Raw genomic sequence first — 17,963 nt, 5'->3', positions numbered from 1 at the left:
TTATGCCTTGCTCTTTACAGAATCGTTCGAATTCAGCATTTTCGAACTGTTTACCGTGGTCGGTGACAATGATTTTTGGGATACCATACCGATACATGATATTTTGTGTGACGAATTTATTCATCTGGTCGATATTAATGGATGCCAGTGCTTCAGCCTCCACCCATTTAGTAAAGTAATAGATTGCCACCACTAGGTATTCTCTGGCTTCTGTGGCCTTTGGTAGTTTTCCTACCAAGTCTATCCCCCACCTGGCGAAGGGAATCGGAGAGATGGTTGATGTTAGAGGCATTGCGGGGGCATGAGGTATGTTGGCGTGCTCCTGGCACTTGTCACATTTGCTGACATGAGCTTCCGAATCTTCTTGTAGTGTGGGCCAGTAGTATCCTTGCCTTATTACCTCGTCTGCTAAGGCTCTGGCTCCTATATGACCTCCACAGTTTCCTTCATGAATTTCTGTTAGGTACCTCTGCATGAGGCTACTTAACAAGGTGGAATAACTCAAGAAGAAAAAAGGGACTTTGAATAAAAGTTGAATAAGAAACAATACATTCTACCAGCAGTAGGTGACTCCTACGGCTACCCAAGAGCAATGGCTCTCACATAAACTTTTATATAACTCAAAACCTATCTTTTCTACTCTTCCTTCCCCCATTTATAGCAATTACGTTCCTACAGTATTAATTAACAGAATCATCCCAATTCGAATAGGACTCTTCAAAAGTAACCTGAATTCGAATAGGACTCTTCAAAAGTAACCTGAATGTAATATGACTCTAACATGAATGTAAGATGACTCTTCAATCTAATCCTAAAACGTAACCTGAATACAATAGGACTCTTCAAATCTGCCAATCGTTTCCTTCCCTAGAATTTAGGGATTTGCTTTCCCTGTCGAGTGTAGACTCGTGATACTAGGGACCTATCAATTTCTTTTAGGATGACAGCTGCCTCTGGAGCCCCTACACATCATAACAATGGTCGGGTTAGGGACTTTTTGTACAACTTGTCGTTTCTGACGGTGTATTTGACTGCTCTTTGCTTTACAGTTCTAGCTTCTTTTGGATCTTCTGGTAGTAAATCACTTTCTAGATAATTGATTATTGGAGTCATCCAACCGTGTGCTCGGTCTGTACGTGCATCTGGTCGGTCAGACTGATGCTTGGAAATTGTAATTCTTCCATATATACGACTGGGTCTGCCTCCAATTCGTCCGTAGCCAACCTAGATAAGGCATCTACCTGGTCATTTACTGCTCTAGGGACTTGTTGGATTTTGATGTCTTTGAAGAATTGTCTGTATTGGTTGACCATGGTCAGATATTTAGTCATCCTCTTTTCTTTTGCTTCATATAATCCGTTCACTTGATTCACAATTAGTTGTGAATCGCTTTTGACTTCGATGTTCTGAATATCAAGAGCTTTTGCTATACGAAGACCTGCTATCAGTGCTTCGTATTATGCTTCATTGTTCGATGCCCTGAATTGGAAGCGTAGTGCATAACGTATTTGGAATCCTCCTGGACTTATTAGGAGCAACCCTGCTCCACTCCCCTGTGCGTTGCTAAAACCATCCACTGAAAGTATCCATCTTTTGATATTTCGGAGGTGGCCTCTTCTTCTTGCCCATGCTTTGGTTCAGAAGTTTCAAGGACGAAATCAGCTAGGACCTGTGCTTTAATAGCTGGTCTTGGTCGAAACTCTATCTGATGCTCGCTCAGCTCAACTGCCCATGATACCAGTCTTCCGGCCAAGTTTGGTCGGTGCAGTATTTTCTTTAAGGGAAAATTTGTTAATACTGCAATAGGATGTGACTGAAAGTATGGCCTCAGTTTTCTGGCTGCTATGACCAGGGCCAAAGCTTGCTTGTCCACCTCTGGATATCTTGTTTCAGCATCGAGGAGTACATGGCTCACGTAGTAAACGGGCTTTTGTTGTTTTCCTTCATCTTGCACTAGTACTGCGCTAACAGCCAAGGACGAAGTTGCCAGGTGGATGATCAGTTCCTTTCCTGTGGTCGGTTGTACGAGCAGGGGTGGAGTAGTTAGCTTTTCTTTCAGATGCTCGAAAGCTTGCTGACACTCCTCGCTCCACTCTGATACTCCTTTTTTGGAAATGCTTTTCAGAGCTTGGAAGAAAGGAGAACATCTCTCTCCTGATCGGGCTATGAACCTGTTTTAAGGCGCCACCCGACCAGTGAGACTTTGAATCTCTTTGACACATTTTGGTGGTTTCATCTCTTGTATGGCTTTTATCTTCTCCGGATTAGCTTCTATTCCTCTTTGGGATACCATGAACCCCATAAATTTTCCTTAAGATACTCCAAAAGCGCATTTTTCTGGGTTCTTTGTATGCTTGGAGTACCTCAAAGACTTCTGCTAGGTCTTTGAGGTTGTCGGATTGAGATGTGCTCTTTATCAGCATGTCATCGACGTATACCTCCATATTTCTGCCTATTTGCTGCTCGAAAATTTTGTTGACCGCTCGCTGGTAGGTTGCCCCGGCATTTTTTAGACTAAAGGGCATTACTTTGTAGTAGTAACTATCCCTGTCTGTCATGAATGCTGTATGTTTCTGGTCGTCTGGATTCATCAGGATTTGGTTATATCCTGAATAGGCATCCATGAAACTGAGCATCTCATGACCGGCCGTTGCGTCAATAAGCAGGTCTATCCTTGGTAAAGGATAACAATCCTTTGGACAGGCTTTGTTAAGGTCGGTATAGTCTGTGCACATTCTCTTTGACTGCTTTAGCTTCTGAGCCTCTGTTCGGATGGCCTCATGCTTTTACAAAGAAAAATTTCTTCTCTTTTGTATTACTGGAATCGTTTGAGGGTCAATGATTAGCTTGTGCTCGGCTACTTTTCTGTCTATTCCGGGCATGTCTTCTGCCGACCATGTAAAGACATCAGTATTTTTCTGTAGAAATCTCGTTAGACTATTTTTGAACTCTTCTTCTTGTTCTACTCCGATCATAGTTCCCTGATCTTCCCTTGAATTCAGCATAATCTTTTCCAACTTTTCTACTAGTTCGGCTCTTTGCATGTTTTCTTCATCGCGATCGTCTCTAACTTCGACCGCCATGGTAGAGCTTGTTTTTACTCTTTTTCTCATGTAATTGGCGTAGCTCTGTCGGCTTCCTTTTTGATCGGCGGAACATTCTCATATTCCCTTTTTTGTTGGGAATTTCACCTTCATGTGTAAGGATGATACTACTGCTTCCAGAGTACAAAGGGTTGGTCGTCCCAAGATCACATTATAAGCTGACAAATCTCAGACGACCATAAAATTCGTTTGGATGACCCTGTCTCTAAGGTATTCGCCGATACGAAGATCTAATCTGATGGTGCCCTCTGCCCGGGTTGAGGTTCCTGTAAAACCGTATAAGTGCGTCCCACAAGGGATCAGCATTTTCTCGTCTAGCTGTAATTTCTTGAAAGCTTCTAATGACAAGATATCTGCTGATGACCCTGTATCTACTAGGACTCTATGGACCTCTGTTCCGGCCAAAGTGACTTTGATGACAAGGGCATCATCGTGGGGAGTGTTTATCCCTTGTTTATCTTTGGATGAGAAGGTGATCGGTTCTGAAGTGACCTTCTCATCTGGCTTCTCTAGCTTGGCATTCCCCACGTATCGTGGTTTTCTCTTGGCTTGTCTACTTGACTCCTCAGTTGGGCCACCGAACACGGTAAATATTGGTGGTCGTTTTTTATTGTCTCCTCCTTCCCGTGGTCGGGACTTGTTTTGACGTCCTTCTCTGCTTGGAGATCTATGCCTCTTCCTACCCCCTTCTATTTGCTTTTGATCAGGTTGGGTAGGTCGGAGGTATTTTGTAAGCTGTCATTGAGAGATGATCCTGTCAATTTCCTCTTTTAGCTGTCGGCAGTCATCTGTCCAGTGTCCGTGATCTTTGTGGAACTCGCAATATTTGCTTTTATCACTATTTCCTGGACGAGAATGTAGCTTCTCGGGCCGCTGGAGAATTCCTCGATCTTTAATTTGCATCAGGATTTCCAATCTCCTCATGGCCGGTGACCTTTCCCGTTCAGGTCGACCATCCCTGGTCGGGTCTATGGTCAATCTTCTGATAAGTTGGTATTTTTTTTGTATGTTCTTGCCTCAGTGGTTGGATGCTCCTTCTTTCGAGATTCGATTGTTTCCGATATCTCTGCTTGTTTGTGGCATCGCTCTCTGAGATCATCATACGTTTCAGGCATGTCAAGCAAAAGTCTTTCAAGTAGGCCTTCATGGCTAAGTCCTTGGTACAAAGCATGGAAAGCTATCTTTTCATCCAGATTTTCAATCTGCATGGTCAGATTATTGAATCTCGCAAGGAAATCTCTAATGGACTCCGTTTGCCCTTGTTTACAGCGAACAAGGTATCTTCTCTCTTTGTGGTTTCTACTCCACTTTAAAAACGCAATAAGAAAGTCCGACCTAGATGGTCGAAACTCTTTATTGTTCCACGAGGCAAAGCTTGGTACCAATCTAACGATGCTCCAGTCAATGATGCTGGAAAACTGCGGCACATAGCTGCTTCATTGTGTCTAGAAGCAACGAAGAAATTTTGACCGAAATAGGAATTTCGACCTTGCAAAAGGCCAAAATTTCGACGTTTCGGTCGAAATTTCGATCGAAACTGGACACTTTTTCTGAAAATTGAAACTTCAATTTTGGGCCTCATATGGACTCAAAATGATTTGGATTCTTGTATACTACCTATTTCAAGCAAAATAAACACAATGGAACTAGTATTTTGTAAAAAACAAAACTATTGAAAATTTATCATTCAAGTATACTAACAAATGACTGGTTCCGACAAGTGCAAACTGTATTGCATACATGCATAGAATCAACAACATACATTAATTGTTTGGTAGAATGGTTACATATACAACAAGTCAACAAAATAAAATGACCGACTAGATCAAGTGATGGTGTCTCAAATATATAAAGCTAAAGCCTATATATCATATATACATAAAATAAAAATACATAATTTTAGAAAATAATTATTAAAATAAAATAAATGAAAAAATGGTAGCAAATAATAAAAAGATAAGTTTAACAAAACACAATTATAGATCATAGTCCTAGGCTAAACATATATTAATTTCAAGGCAATACAAGATCATTTAAGGCATGAACAAAACAATTATAAAAAAAGGGGAAGTTTGAAACTGTTGGGTGTGGCTCATGCTTCACAATCTATTGTTGCTGGAGTTTCCTTTGTAGCTGTTGTGGCTTAGGAGGTGTTTGGAGGCAAAAAATGAGCAAAGTGGTGTTTGAAGGCAAAGGAGTAGTGAAAATTAGGTGAAAATGGGATAGAAATCAACAAAAACTAAGGAAAAACAAGTTGGAATGCTGATATGTCAAAATTTTGGTCGAAATGGTCGAAATTTCGGTCGAAATTTGACACTTTTCCAAAATAATTGAAATTTCGTTTCGTTTTTTAAAAATGCAGACATTTCGACCGAAATTGTCAAAATTTCGGTCGAATTTTCTTATCAGACTTATAATGGGTGATGTGATGCTTCGGACACTTCGATCCGTCGTATGCCTTGAAGGTCGGGCACTTGAAACCTATTGGCATCTCTGCTTCCGAGACGCTTTTGATGAAAGGATCCTCCTTTAAAACGGCGTATAGCTCGTCTTTTCCAAGCTTTAGCACTTTTTTGACTATTTCGTCAAGGTCGGTGATGCGCTTGTTCATCTCTTCATCCCGCTTCTTTGAACCATTATGGTTCTTTTTGTCCTTTGAAGCTTTTGTTGGATCTGTGCTACTTCCTCGATCTCCGTCTTCGTCGACTAGAGGATTCTTCTCTGGAATAGCTTCTTTCAAGGTTCGAGACTTTGCTGCTTCTCTCTGCAGCTCCTTTTGAGATCGTTGATGTATCTGGTCGATCACGGGTGGTCGGTCACTCCTGCTCCCTTCGGGACTTTTTTGTTTTTTCTGAGAATCTGTATGGGGAGCAATTACGTGTTGCATGGCCATCCTGATCAACTCACTTAGGGATGAGATTTCTTTTCTCATCGCAAATTGTTCTTTTTGAACCTCGACAATTTGATGCATTGTCGCGTATTGACTCGCTTGAGGATCTTACAGAGTTGGAGAATCTTGCTGAATCTGGAGTTCGGGAATTTTCTCCATTCCTGGGAGGTTTGGAATGCCCCCTAGGTTGCCTTGGCTGACCTCCTTTTCTCCGTCAGACCCATCTTCGATTACCAAACCTGATCTCGTCTTCATAATAGCTTTTTTATCAGAGTTTCCCACAGACGGCGCCAATTGTTGCTGCACAATCCTGTTCGTCCCTTCAGCCGGTTGAACCTGCAAGGATGAGCTCGACCGTGGAGGTCGAGTTTCACCTCCGACGATCTAGTTAGGAATCCGACTAAGGAAGGCAAGAAAGTAATGAACAATAATAATACGAATAGTGATCGTTCTATTCAGCGTACCTTTCTCTTGTGTTCTCATACCTTTTTATAGCTTTTCTAAATATGAGTTTGATTGGGACTCAAACCTTAATTACGTTGCGATCTGAATCTTAGTCATTGAGTCTTACTCGAACACGAGTAGTAGAGTCTTGACTGAATGCTGTCTCCTTGGCTAGAATCTTATTCAGATTTACCTTGTTATTCAGCCTTTGTACTTATTCGACCGACCTTGACTTGGTCCGTTTATCTTGATCCGATCCGGTCGGGCCAGGTTCAAACCGAACTGGTTTGATTTCGATCTAGGTCGGACTGGGCTCAAACCGAACTGGTTAAAGCTTATTTATTCTTTCCTTATCACTATACAAGCACTAAACATTTAAACCATGACTTCATAGATGTTTTTTCAGAATGAATCTACAGATTTCATTTCAAAGATTCAAGCTAACCAAACAGTTAATTTTATGAACCATAACTTCATAAATTTGAAATCTATAGATTTAAAATCTCTAGATATATGAAATCTACAGACTAAAGTAACCAAACAGGCCTTAAGATCCTGATACACTCGATCCTAGTGTGGGGTTTTTTTTTTTTATCAAACTTGGTAAATGTTGAAAGAAACGATTGTGGTGAATGGCTTATTGGTCCATGATCTCAAGCCCTCCATTTATAATTAAGTGGAAAGTAGACTATTACAAGGAATAGAATTTTACATGAATGCAAACTCTAATTTAACTCCTATACAAACTCTTATTAGACTTCTAATAGAATCCAACACTCCCCCTCAAATTGAGGCATAGATATTAGTCATGCCCAACTTGCCTACAATAGGAAGGAAATCTCTTTCTTTCAAACCCTTAGTGAAAACATCTGCTACTTGGTCTCCAAATCTTACAAAAGGCATGCAGATAAACCCTTGTTCCAACTTTCCTTTGACAAAAAACTTGTCAATTTCAATGTGCTTAGTTCGATCATGTTGCACTGAATTATTAACAATACTAATAGCAGACTTGTTGTCACAATATAACATCATAGGGTTTGGAACTTGGACTCCAATATCTTGCAACAAGCCTTTCAACCATAGTAGCTCATAAACTCCACGAACCATAGCTCTATATTCAGCTTCAGTACTAGATAAAGCTACCACATTCTGTTTCTTACTTCTCCAAGTAACTAGATTACCTCCAACAAAGGTACAGTAACCTGAAATTGACTTATTGTCTAGAGATCCAGCCCAGTCTGCATCAGTGTATGCTTCTACTTTTAGATTATCTGTGGGTGATAGAAGTATTCCTTTTCCAGGAGTTCCCTTCAAATACTGCAGTATTCTGGTAATAGCCTTCATATGAGCTAAACATGGATCATGCATGAATTGGCTCACTATCCCTACAGCATAAACGATGTCTGGCCTGGTGTGGGACAAGTAAATAAGCTTCCCTACCAGCCTTTGGTATCTTCCTTTGTCTACTGGTTCTCCCTCTTTTTCTTTAAGTTTAGCTCCAACTTCAATAGGGGTATCAACTGCTTTACACCCCAACATTCCCACTTCTGATAATAGATCTAGGACATACTTTCTTTGGGATAGGAATATACCTTTATTTGATCGAGCCACCTCAATCCCTAAGAAATACTGTAACTTCCCTAAATCTTTAATTTCAAATTCTCTGCCAAGAAAGTCATTCAACTTTTGAATTTCTTCACCATCATTCCCTGTGATGACAATATCGTCTACATAAACAATGAGAAGTGTGATGTTAGTACCTGACTTCTTGAAAAATAGTGTATGATCAGCATTGCTTTGCTTGTACCCAATAGAAGTCATTGCCTTCAGAAGGCGTCCAAACCAGCATCTAGGAGACTGTTTTAACCCATATATTGACCTCTTCAACCGACAAACTTTCCCTGCAATATTGTCATCAGAAAAACCATGTGGGATTTCCATATAGACCTCTTCTGCTAACTCCCCATGTAAAAAGGCATTCTTTACGTCTAGTTGGTGCAAGTTCCAGTGTTTGTTCACAACTACGAGACAACCGAACTCGACAAGTATTTGGTTTCGCAACGAGGGCAAAGGTCTCCCGATAATCAATCCCATAGGTCCGGGTAAACCCCTTTGCAACTAGTCTAGCTTTCAACTTGTTGACTCGATCCATCCATATTTTGTTTAACCACAAATACCCATTTGCAGCCCACTGGTTTTTTTCCTGGAGGAAGTGTAATCAGCTCCCAAGTGTCATTTTTCTTCATTGCCTGCATTTCCTCTACCATAGCTTCCTTCCATCTCTTATCAACATAGGCTTCATGCCAACTTTTAAGAACAGATACAGATGACTGAGAGGATATAAAAGCACGGTAGGAGTCAGACAAAGAGTTATAAGAAACATATTTAGCTATGGGATGTTGAGTACAAGATCTTCCCTATTCTAACAGCAATAGGAAGAGTGGAAGAAGATACCTTAGTAGAATCTGATTCTGGAGCAGGAGACTGAAGTGGTAACATATCACCTTTCTCCACCTGCTTTAGTTGGTTGTATTTCTTCCTCTGATAAGTCTGCACCTCCTTATTCTGGTCAATCTGGTTTTGAAAGACCCCAACAGTGTGTCTCACAGGAGTGGTCTCCCCCTGGCTAGGTTCTTCACATGGTTCAGAAATCGAAGGGGGAGGATTAAAGTCCTCAGGTATACTGGCCAAAGTCTCCCCCTGGTCAGGAAACTCTTCTGGGACTCTTAAGTTGTGTTGGTGTGTGATAGGAAGATCTAGAGTCGGAAAGAACACCTCTCCTCTAGGACTCTTCCCCTGGAGAGGTGTATAGTAAGGGAAAAACTCATGAAAAAATACATCCAGGGATACAATGGTTTTCCTGGAGGGAGGATGATAACATTTGTACCCTTTCCGAGTAGCAAAATACCCCAAAAATATGCAACGTAGGTCGCGGGGAGCCAACTTACTCTGGTGGGCTGTGATTCTGGCATAACACACGCATCCAAAAACCTTTGGGGGAATAATAAAAGAAGAGGCTCCCTGAAGAATCTCATTAGGACATTTAAAACCAAGTATTCTACTGGGCATCTTATTCATAAGGTAAGAAGCAGTGAGTATAGCATCACTCCAGTATTGGTCAGGTACATTTATAGCAATCATAATGGAACGGGCTATCTCTAAGAGATGCCGATTCTTCCTTTCGGCAACCCCATTTTGGGCAGCCGTATCAACGCAACTGGTTTGATGTATTATGCCAGAGTCAGAAAGATATCTATGAAATTCACCATCAATATACTCTGTGCCATTGTCACTGTGAAGGATCTTCACAGTGGCATTGAACTGAGTTTTAATCATATTATGAAAATCATGAAAACATCGGAAAACCTCATTTTTTTGTTTTAAAAGATAAATCCATGTAGAATGAGAGTGACAATCAATAAAAGTAACAAAGTACCTATGGCCAGTAATAGACACACGTCGGTAGGGACCCCACACATCAGTATGAATTAGCATAAAAGGAATAAGTTTTCTATTATGAAGAGAAGGTAAATAAGTAGAACGAGTCTGCTTCGCAAAAATGCAGGCTTCACAAAAAAAATTATCCTCATTACAAGAAGAAACCAAATCAGGAAATATTTTCTTAAGAGTTCCTAGAGGGGGATGACCTAGCCTACAGTGCCACTGATGAAGGTCTGATATTACCGAATGGACCGGATTAGAAGATGTAGTCAAAGCAGACGTAGATTCTCCAATCGGCTCGAGCAAATAAAGTCCATTGTCTAGTTTACCACGTCCAATCTCCTTCCCCGTGACCAAATCCTGGAAGACATAGTAAGATGGGAAAAATGTCACTTTACAATTCAAGTCATGTGTAAGACTACTGATAGAGAGCAAGTTAGTAAAGAAAGAGGGAACATGTAAAACTTTAGACAAAGAAAGTGATGGAGAATGCTGAATGGTCCCTTTTCCAGCAATGGAAGAATAGGAGCCATCAGCAATTCGAACTTTATCTTTTCCAGAAGTTGGAGAATATTGTAAGAAAGATGTGGAGAAACCTGTCATATGATCTGTGGCTCCTGTATCAATGATCCAAGGAGTAGAAACTGAAGAAGGTTGAAATCCTGTAAAAGTTTTACCTGAAGTAGCAAGGTAGGAGTTGGTATGGGTAGTAGAGGAAGCAGTGTTGAAGCTGTCCGGGCCGTGAGAAGATCGCATAATACGTCGCAGAGTAGCGAACTCTTCTTGTGAAAAACCAATGTCTGCAGAGGGTGTGGTGGAAACTGTCTCAAAAATATTAGCCTTTGGTTTTCCCTTTCTTTGTGCTCGTTTTTGCTCAAAATCAGCAAGCTTCCCATGCAGTTTCCAACAATTTTCCTTGGTATGATATGGTTTGTGACAGTGCTCACACTTGACAATCTCCTTAGTCGGATCAGATTTAGTGTGAACAGACTGTAAAGCTGATTTCTCCATAATAGGAGTATGGAGCATGGTTAATCGACGACTTTCTTCACACTGAACAAGAGCATAAGACTGTTCTAGTGTAGGAAAGGGAGAACGACTTAAGACTTGCACTCTGATCTGATCGTACTCCAAGTTCAAACCTGCAAAGAAGTCATATACTCGAATCTTATCTATGCTTCTTATAAGTCGCCACATCATCTGGATTGGTGGGGTGATAATCCCCATAATGACCCAACTCTTGCCAAAGAGATCGCAACTCAGCATAATAGTGGGCCACAGTTAGTTCCTTTTGGGTAGTCTCATGAAGCTTCTTTCGTAGCTCATAAACGTGCATCATTCCCCAACTGTCCATATGTTTTAGTAGTAGCCTTCCAGATTTGGGCTGCAGTATCAAGTAATAGGTAACCCCGGGCAATATTTGGATGCATGGAATTCAAAAGGAATGACATAATAAGAGAGTCATTTGATATCCATTTATCCTGTAAAACACCTGCGGTAATGGGTTTGATAGTGGTGCCCGTAATGTATCCAACTAGTCAACTTCCAACAATAGTCAGGTAAGCAGATCGAGACCAAATCAAGTAATTTGTGCCGTCAAATCTTACCAAAAAAGAATGAAGAGTGGGAAAATATTCGGATCCAGTGGGAGAAGCAGCATCATTGGTGGCTGCCATGTTGAAAGAATTGTCTGCAGTTATTCAGTCTTCACCTCTTCAAAGTAACTGAAATGTCGCAGAATGCAACAGCCAAACCACTGGTAGGCGCAGGAAGCAGATGCAGTAGTAGCAGAGTCTTTGCGTCTGCTATTTCGACTCCTCTTTCTCTGTCGATTGCACAGGAAGCAGCGGCAGTTCCTCAGCAGCGGCGGTAACTGGAATTAGCAGGCATTAGCAGCAGCGATGGTAGCAGCGGTGGCAACAGGAAGCAGCAACGGCGGTAATATGGAGCGAGATTCTTCTTCTCTTCTTCTTTATTTTTTTTCTTTTTCTGGTCTTCGAGGTTTACAATAGAAAAGATAGTAACTGAAAAACGATGGTGACCCAACTGCGATGGTTTGCGATGGGTTTGAAAAAAAGAAGAGAGAAGAAGAAAAAAATCCTAATCGAATTTAGGCTCTAATGCCATGTTGAAAGAAACGATTGTGGTGAATGGCTTATTGATCCATGATCTCAAGCCCTCTATTTATAATTAAGTGGAAAGTAGACTATTACAAGGAATAGAATTTTACATGAATGCAAACTCTAATTTAACTCCTATACAAACTCTTATTAGACTTCTAATAGAATCCAATAGTAAATCCTAATTGACGACTGTTCCCTAACCTCTTGGAAAGATGGTTGAATCCCATGATAGGAAAATCCTGTGATCTCTAGTTTCCACCCATGAACATGATGGAAGTTAAATGGATTATAGGATGTCCATAAGGTTGATCCATGGGACCATAGGAAGATATTGTTCTTTTCATTATCTCACTAACCATTGAAATTGACAAAGACAACATACCATATCCTTGCTAGGATTGGTTTTAATCTTTTGTCGGGTGAGGACTGATTCTGTCAAATCATGGGAGAACAATTATATCTCCAAATGCACGTGGAATTTAGATTTGAGACCTTTTAGGGGTTATGGATGACTTATAAACACAGTTCCCCACCAAACAGGAGACCAATCTGACATCATTTGACTGGGTAATAAAGTACCACAAATCAGACTAACAGACTACAATCATTTCCAAACCCGGCATTTGTAAAAATCGTACCTAAAGCTTCATAAGGTATTTTCATCTAAATTTTGAGGGTATGTTCAGTATTAAATCTATATCATATAACAACTCTTTCAAAAATATTAAAAATCATTAAGCATTGATTCTGAGGTAATCTTTCCACTATGTATAGAAATAGGAGGATTCTGGAGATCATAGTGTAGGAGATTTGATACCCAAATCTAGGAGTTGACGTGGACTCTAGTCTTCAGAGATTTTAGTTTTATAAGTCTATTTTAACTAAAATCAAATTTAAATTAAATTGAGTTCAAATTCTGCATATCCATATTTTATGGCTTAGGTGTGCAGAAACGGGTAGAATCTATTAACCGAAATTGTGGTAGAGATTTCTACCACAAAGTGTGGGGATTAGGTCCTCTCCCTTTAGGGTTTTATTCCTTAGCCTTAAGGGTGCCTTCTGTATAATTGGTGATGTTTTAATAGGTCCAAAGGCAAATGACTGTAAAGGCAGTATCAAATGCTTGATACCTAATCCACGTTGACAGTCACTAAAGATGAGGAAGATCCATTTTGTTTTCGAAATTTTCACCTATTTATATGCATCATGCATCATTATTAATATGTAATCATATGGCATTGGGTTATGGGGTTGTTTATTGATTATGTGATAATGTGATACACTATGATTTATGTGGGATTGGTATACTGATGATCTGCTTTATCTGTCACAAAGTGCATGTGGTATGGCCATGGGACACATGTATAAGTGTGACAGGTTATGATATCATTGTAAGCATTTATGTGCATATGGTTGAGTGAATGTACCCAAGTATTACAACCCCTGCAAACAGGAGTGTAGGCGTTGGATAATCCTATACAGATAAGACAATGAGATTCAAAACTACCTGGCCTGTAGTACAATGTTGAGTTCTACCAAAAACAAGTGAGTCTTTGTGATTTGTCAAGTAGGAGGGTGACACAACAGGATTATGTCAGGGGTTACCAGGTGTTTATGACTAGTGGCCATCTCCGGGTCTCTTACATGGGAGGAGGCTAAGATGGCTAGCATCTCTGGATGCTCTTATCGTAGGAGCTAAGATTGACCTAATCTATTATGAGTAGTACTATAACAGTTGAGACTTAGAGATGGTTTGCTAGGTTTTATTTTCTAATAAAATGAGCATGCATTATCATGGACTATGTAAGTTTTGATTTATTTGTGTGATTGCGTTGCATATGTATTCGCTTTAACGGCATCATATCATCTTAGAGGAGCTAGAGTTATATTGCACTTGCATTCCCCCTCACTTAGCCTTTGTTGGAAAGCTTACCCCTCTAGAAATATTTATTTTAGATACTGTGGTAGCCTGGTAGGTAATATTCCAACATTGGAAAAATATGCTTGGTTGGCACAGGAGACAGGAACAGATGACGCTTGTGTGCCTATGCAGATTGTGCTTTTTGACATTAGAGTTTTCTTCAAGATATCATTGTTTGGATTTATTTGAATTTATTTAATTGCTTCAGACGTAATAAGACATGCAGATAGTACTCCTAATGGTTTTGTGAGAACCTTAATCATTTAAATTCCTAGAGCTTAATTCTCTTCCGCTATTAATATTAATAGATTCTTTTTATGCCTCTGATATTAAGATCTAAAGTGTGGATGAGAGACATGGCCCTCAAAACTGTGTGAACCTGAATCAAGTAGTGCTCGGATGTAGTATACTAGTCATGCCATGAACCTATGTGGTGCAGGTGGGGTGTCACAAATCATGTATAGTATGGCTTACAATGGCCATTTGAAAAACTATGCAACAAGTGATGGTGTGGCTACAGATATGCTACAGGACAAGTGCAAACTGTAGGTAAAGTACCAACAGATTGGATTGGATCAACCATACATTAGCCAAGTAATGGTGTGGCTAAAGATGTGCTAAGAAGAAAGACTACACATGAGGTTTTTATTATTTCAAACTAGTTGATCTAACCAAGACAATAACGAGCTCAGTGATTATGGAGCCACAAATACATTGGATAAGATAGATGTAAAATAGAAGATAAGATGCACACTCCCAATTGGGTTAGCCCAAACCTGGATTGAAAACGAGGTGGAAGTTTGTTAGCACCGAGTTTTGAATGGAAATACCATAATATTGTTCAAATGAAACTGAAATTTTGCTGGGGATGGTAAAGATAGGTCAAGATGCATAGTGATGTAAAAATGAGAAGCAAATTTGTCAGGCATTGCCTAGTCGATGCCTACAAAATTCGTTAGTGTCAAGATGCTTTGTTTGACCTGGGCACCTTGCTCACCTGATTAGGATCTTAAGATATCTCCTTCATCTCTCCATAGCCATAAATCCATAATCCCCCACAGTTCACTTTCATAGCTTTTACAATCTCTCTCCCCATGACCATCCAAATGTCTAGTAACTGAAATAGAAACCAATTACATAGAATCCTTCAGCAAACTTCCAAGCAAGACTCAACTTAAGAGACCCTTAATGAGCCAGCACTGATCCATTCAATGGGCCTAAAATAGAACATAAAATTAACTGGCGTATAAATCTAGACCTGATAGACCTTTGAAAAACTGGACTCAATAAAAAGGCTGTACACAGTGCACAAGGTTCCTGCATTTAGCAGTGTCTGGGGAGGGTCAAATGTACAAAACCTAATCCCTGTTTCAAAACAGGCTATTTCCAAGACTTGAACCCATAACCAAGCGTTCAAATAAGTAAGCACTTGACCAACACGCCAAGCATGACCCTCACAGGCCTTTAATGCTGGTCTTCACTGCTGGTTGCCTAAAAATGTTGGTCCTTGTCCTCTTCATAGTTCCATCTTCATCACTATCAAGATTTATATAGGATTTTACCAAAATTCCGTCAAGATCCCAACAGATGGGAAAAATGGGACAAAATCGAAATTTTTGAATTTCCCTTTTGCTGCTTTGCATACTAATTAAGTCCTCCACCAGGAAATGTCAGTCCAACATGGGCCTTTTTCATCTATGGTTTAATATAAGAAGGTTATTTTTAGTGATACTTTGATACATCAAAACAAATTATACTAACAATTAGAGTAATAGATGAAACACATAAAGAATCAGAATGATATGTGCAAATGATTCTCCAACTTTGTGAATCCAACGGATGGGGTACTGAGTCCAAAAACCACACAAGTAGGGAGCACACTTAAACTAGGATCTGAACTAGAACTTTTTAAGAAGTAAAAAGTGAAAAAGAAATTCATACATTAATGAAATTTGATGAAAACCAGATTTCTGAAAATGTAATAAAACAGAACACAGACTCTGTATAGTCAATAGTAAGTCACTTCACAATGTTCAGAAACAAGAATAATTGATAGTGAGCCAGAAGGGAGGACTGAAAAAGAGCTTTAACTCTCCAAATTCCAATTAAACCAGAATGTAGATTAACCTAGAGTTGTGTAGGCATAGGCAGCTGAGCCTAACAAAGAAAATGAACTACTATAATTCTGGATGATATGATGAGTCAGTTGCAGGAATTCAGAAAATAGAGCAAGAAACTAAGAGGGAGGATGAAACAAGAATTAGTCAGTGAAGAGTGAAAGAAAACAACTGTTGACCAGCGAACATGCACGCTAAAACACAGTTTTTTTCCAACCACTCCATTTTGTGTCAATTCGGCAAGCTTAGGCAGAAAATTTTATTAAAACTCGAAGGCCAAACTTAGTCCTAGGCTTCCAAAAGTAGGTATTGTCTGTCCAGAGAGCTTTATGTAACTGCATCAGCAACAAAGTTTTCAACCATGCACATGCCTTAGTCACCAACAAAGGGCATATCAACAATATATATTTTATTGCTTCTGTAAAAAGAAAAGCAAAGGGATGCGTGATCAAGATAAGGACATACAATCTGTGCGTTTCCTTTAGTCATCACTCCTAAGACTTCATGGATAGTTGTGTTTGTCTTCCGTGAAACACCAGCGACTTTTGTTCCAACCTAAATTCATGAAAACGAAAATGTTAGCATAAAAAGAAACCATCAAATGAACATTATGAACTCTTTCCAATAACAGAAAGTAATTAATTATCAATGATAACAGCAGTATTTAATAGTTTTAGTAGAATCAAGTTCTCATGGAGTGGAGAGAGAAGCTCTGACACCCTCCTCCACCTTTACCTCCCATCTCCCTGTGCCCCTTGTCGCCGGCGACTGTGAATCATGTCTTCCAAGTCGCCGGTACCCCCTGCTTCCCTCCCCTCCTCTTCTGATCACCCTTGTACCCCCAAAAAAACCTGGAATTCCCTTTTCTCCACCCAGAACGATACTGTTAATCTTAACCTCTCCTTCATTCCTTCCTCTTCTACCAACCATTCTGCCATCGCCCACTGCCCTTCAGCTTCCACCGCCCCTGGGATTGACCGATGGAAATTTGCCATCATCGGCCAATTCCTTGGGTCTATCCCTCCCCTTAACATTACCAAATCCTCCCTCGCGAAACAATGGAATGCTTCTGGTATCATGGATACTTACCTTCTGGACTCTAGAATCTACTTGTTTAACTTCTCGTCTCCCGCTTGTCAATCTCGTGCTCTTGAAGGCTCCCCCTGGTCTGTGGGTAAGTCTCGTATTTTCATTAAGCCTTGGTCTCCGTCCTCTCCCCATGCAGGGTCGACTTCAACACTCTTCCCATGTGGATCAACCTTCCTGGACTCCCTCTTGAGTTTTGGAATTGCGATTGCCTTAGCCGTATTGGTTCTGCCCTTGGCAAACCCCTGCGTACTGACTCTCAAACCCTCAAGATGAAAAGAATTTCTTATGCCCGCCTGTGCATTGATTTCCCTGCATCGAAACCCCTCCCTGCAACTGTCTCCATCACGGATGATAACGGCCTGATTTACGATCAACTCATCGCATACGACTGGATTCCATCTCGTTGCAGCCTTTGTTCTTCATTCGGCCATGAAGATTCATCCTGTTCTTCATTTGTTCAAGCTCATACACATGCTGATCTTCAAACACAAAACGACGTCTCTGAATCTCACAGTGAAGCTACTCCAAATTTAGCTCCATCCAAAGCCGAGAAAATGACTATGGTTTTTTGCCCCCCGAAAAAAATTATTGACACTCTAGAGAAGATCTCAGTTCCGGTGGATCTCCCTGAAGCTGCCACCTCCGCCTTTGCCGTGAAAATCTCTGAAACTTCAAATAAAGCTCTTGCAATCACCTACCGGAGAATTAGAAGGAAGCCGCTGCTTCCGACACCGGCGATCGTCCCTTTCTCCCAGTCTGTAGAAGCTACTTCGAAAGCTGACATCAACTGCAACCCTGCCATCGTTTATGTTTCTCAAAAAGCTGGCCCTGTTG

The 17,963-nt window shown here is 40.4% G+C and overlaps 1 protein-coding gene across 1 annotated transcript in view; it reads right to left on the bottom strand.

Annotated features, from left to right (window-relative positions):
- Window positions 1-17,963, bottom strand: part of LOC149006026 (GTP-binding protein ERG-like) — a 48,574-nt gene that overhangs the window by 20,862 nt on the left and 9,749 nt on the right. Inside the window, exon 2 of the mRNA XM_089169602.1 lies at window positions 16,506-16,595. Within this exon, the coding sequence (XP_089025728.1) occupies window positions 16,506-16,595 (90 nt within the window). The remainder of the gene's footprint in view (window positions 1-16,505; window positions 16,596-17,963) is intronic.

Source organism: Hakea prostrata, chromosome 9 (assembly GCF_041222555.1).
Source record: "Hakea prostrata isolate BN-2017 chromosome 9, UWA_Hpros_2, whole genome shotgun sequence".
Lineage (NCBI taxonomy): Eukaryota > Viridiplantae > Streptophyta > Magnoliopsida > Proteales > Proteaceae > Hakea > Hakea prostrata.
The sequence above is the reverse complement of the archived record's forward strand: the minus strand, read 5'-3'. Positions and strand labels throughout refer to the sequence as shown.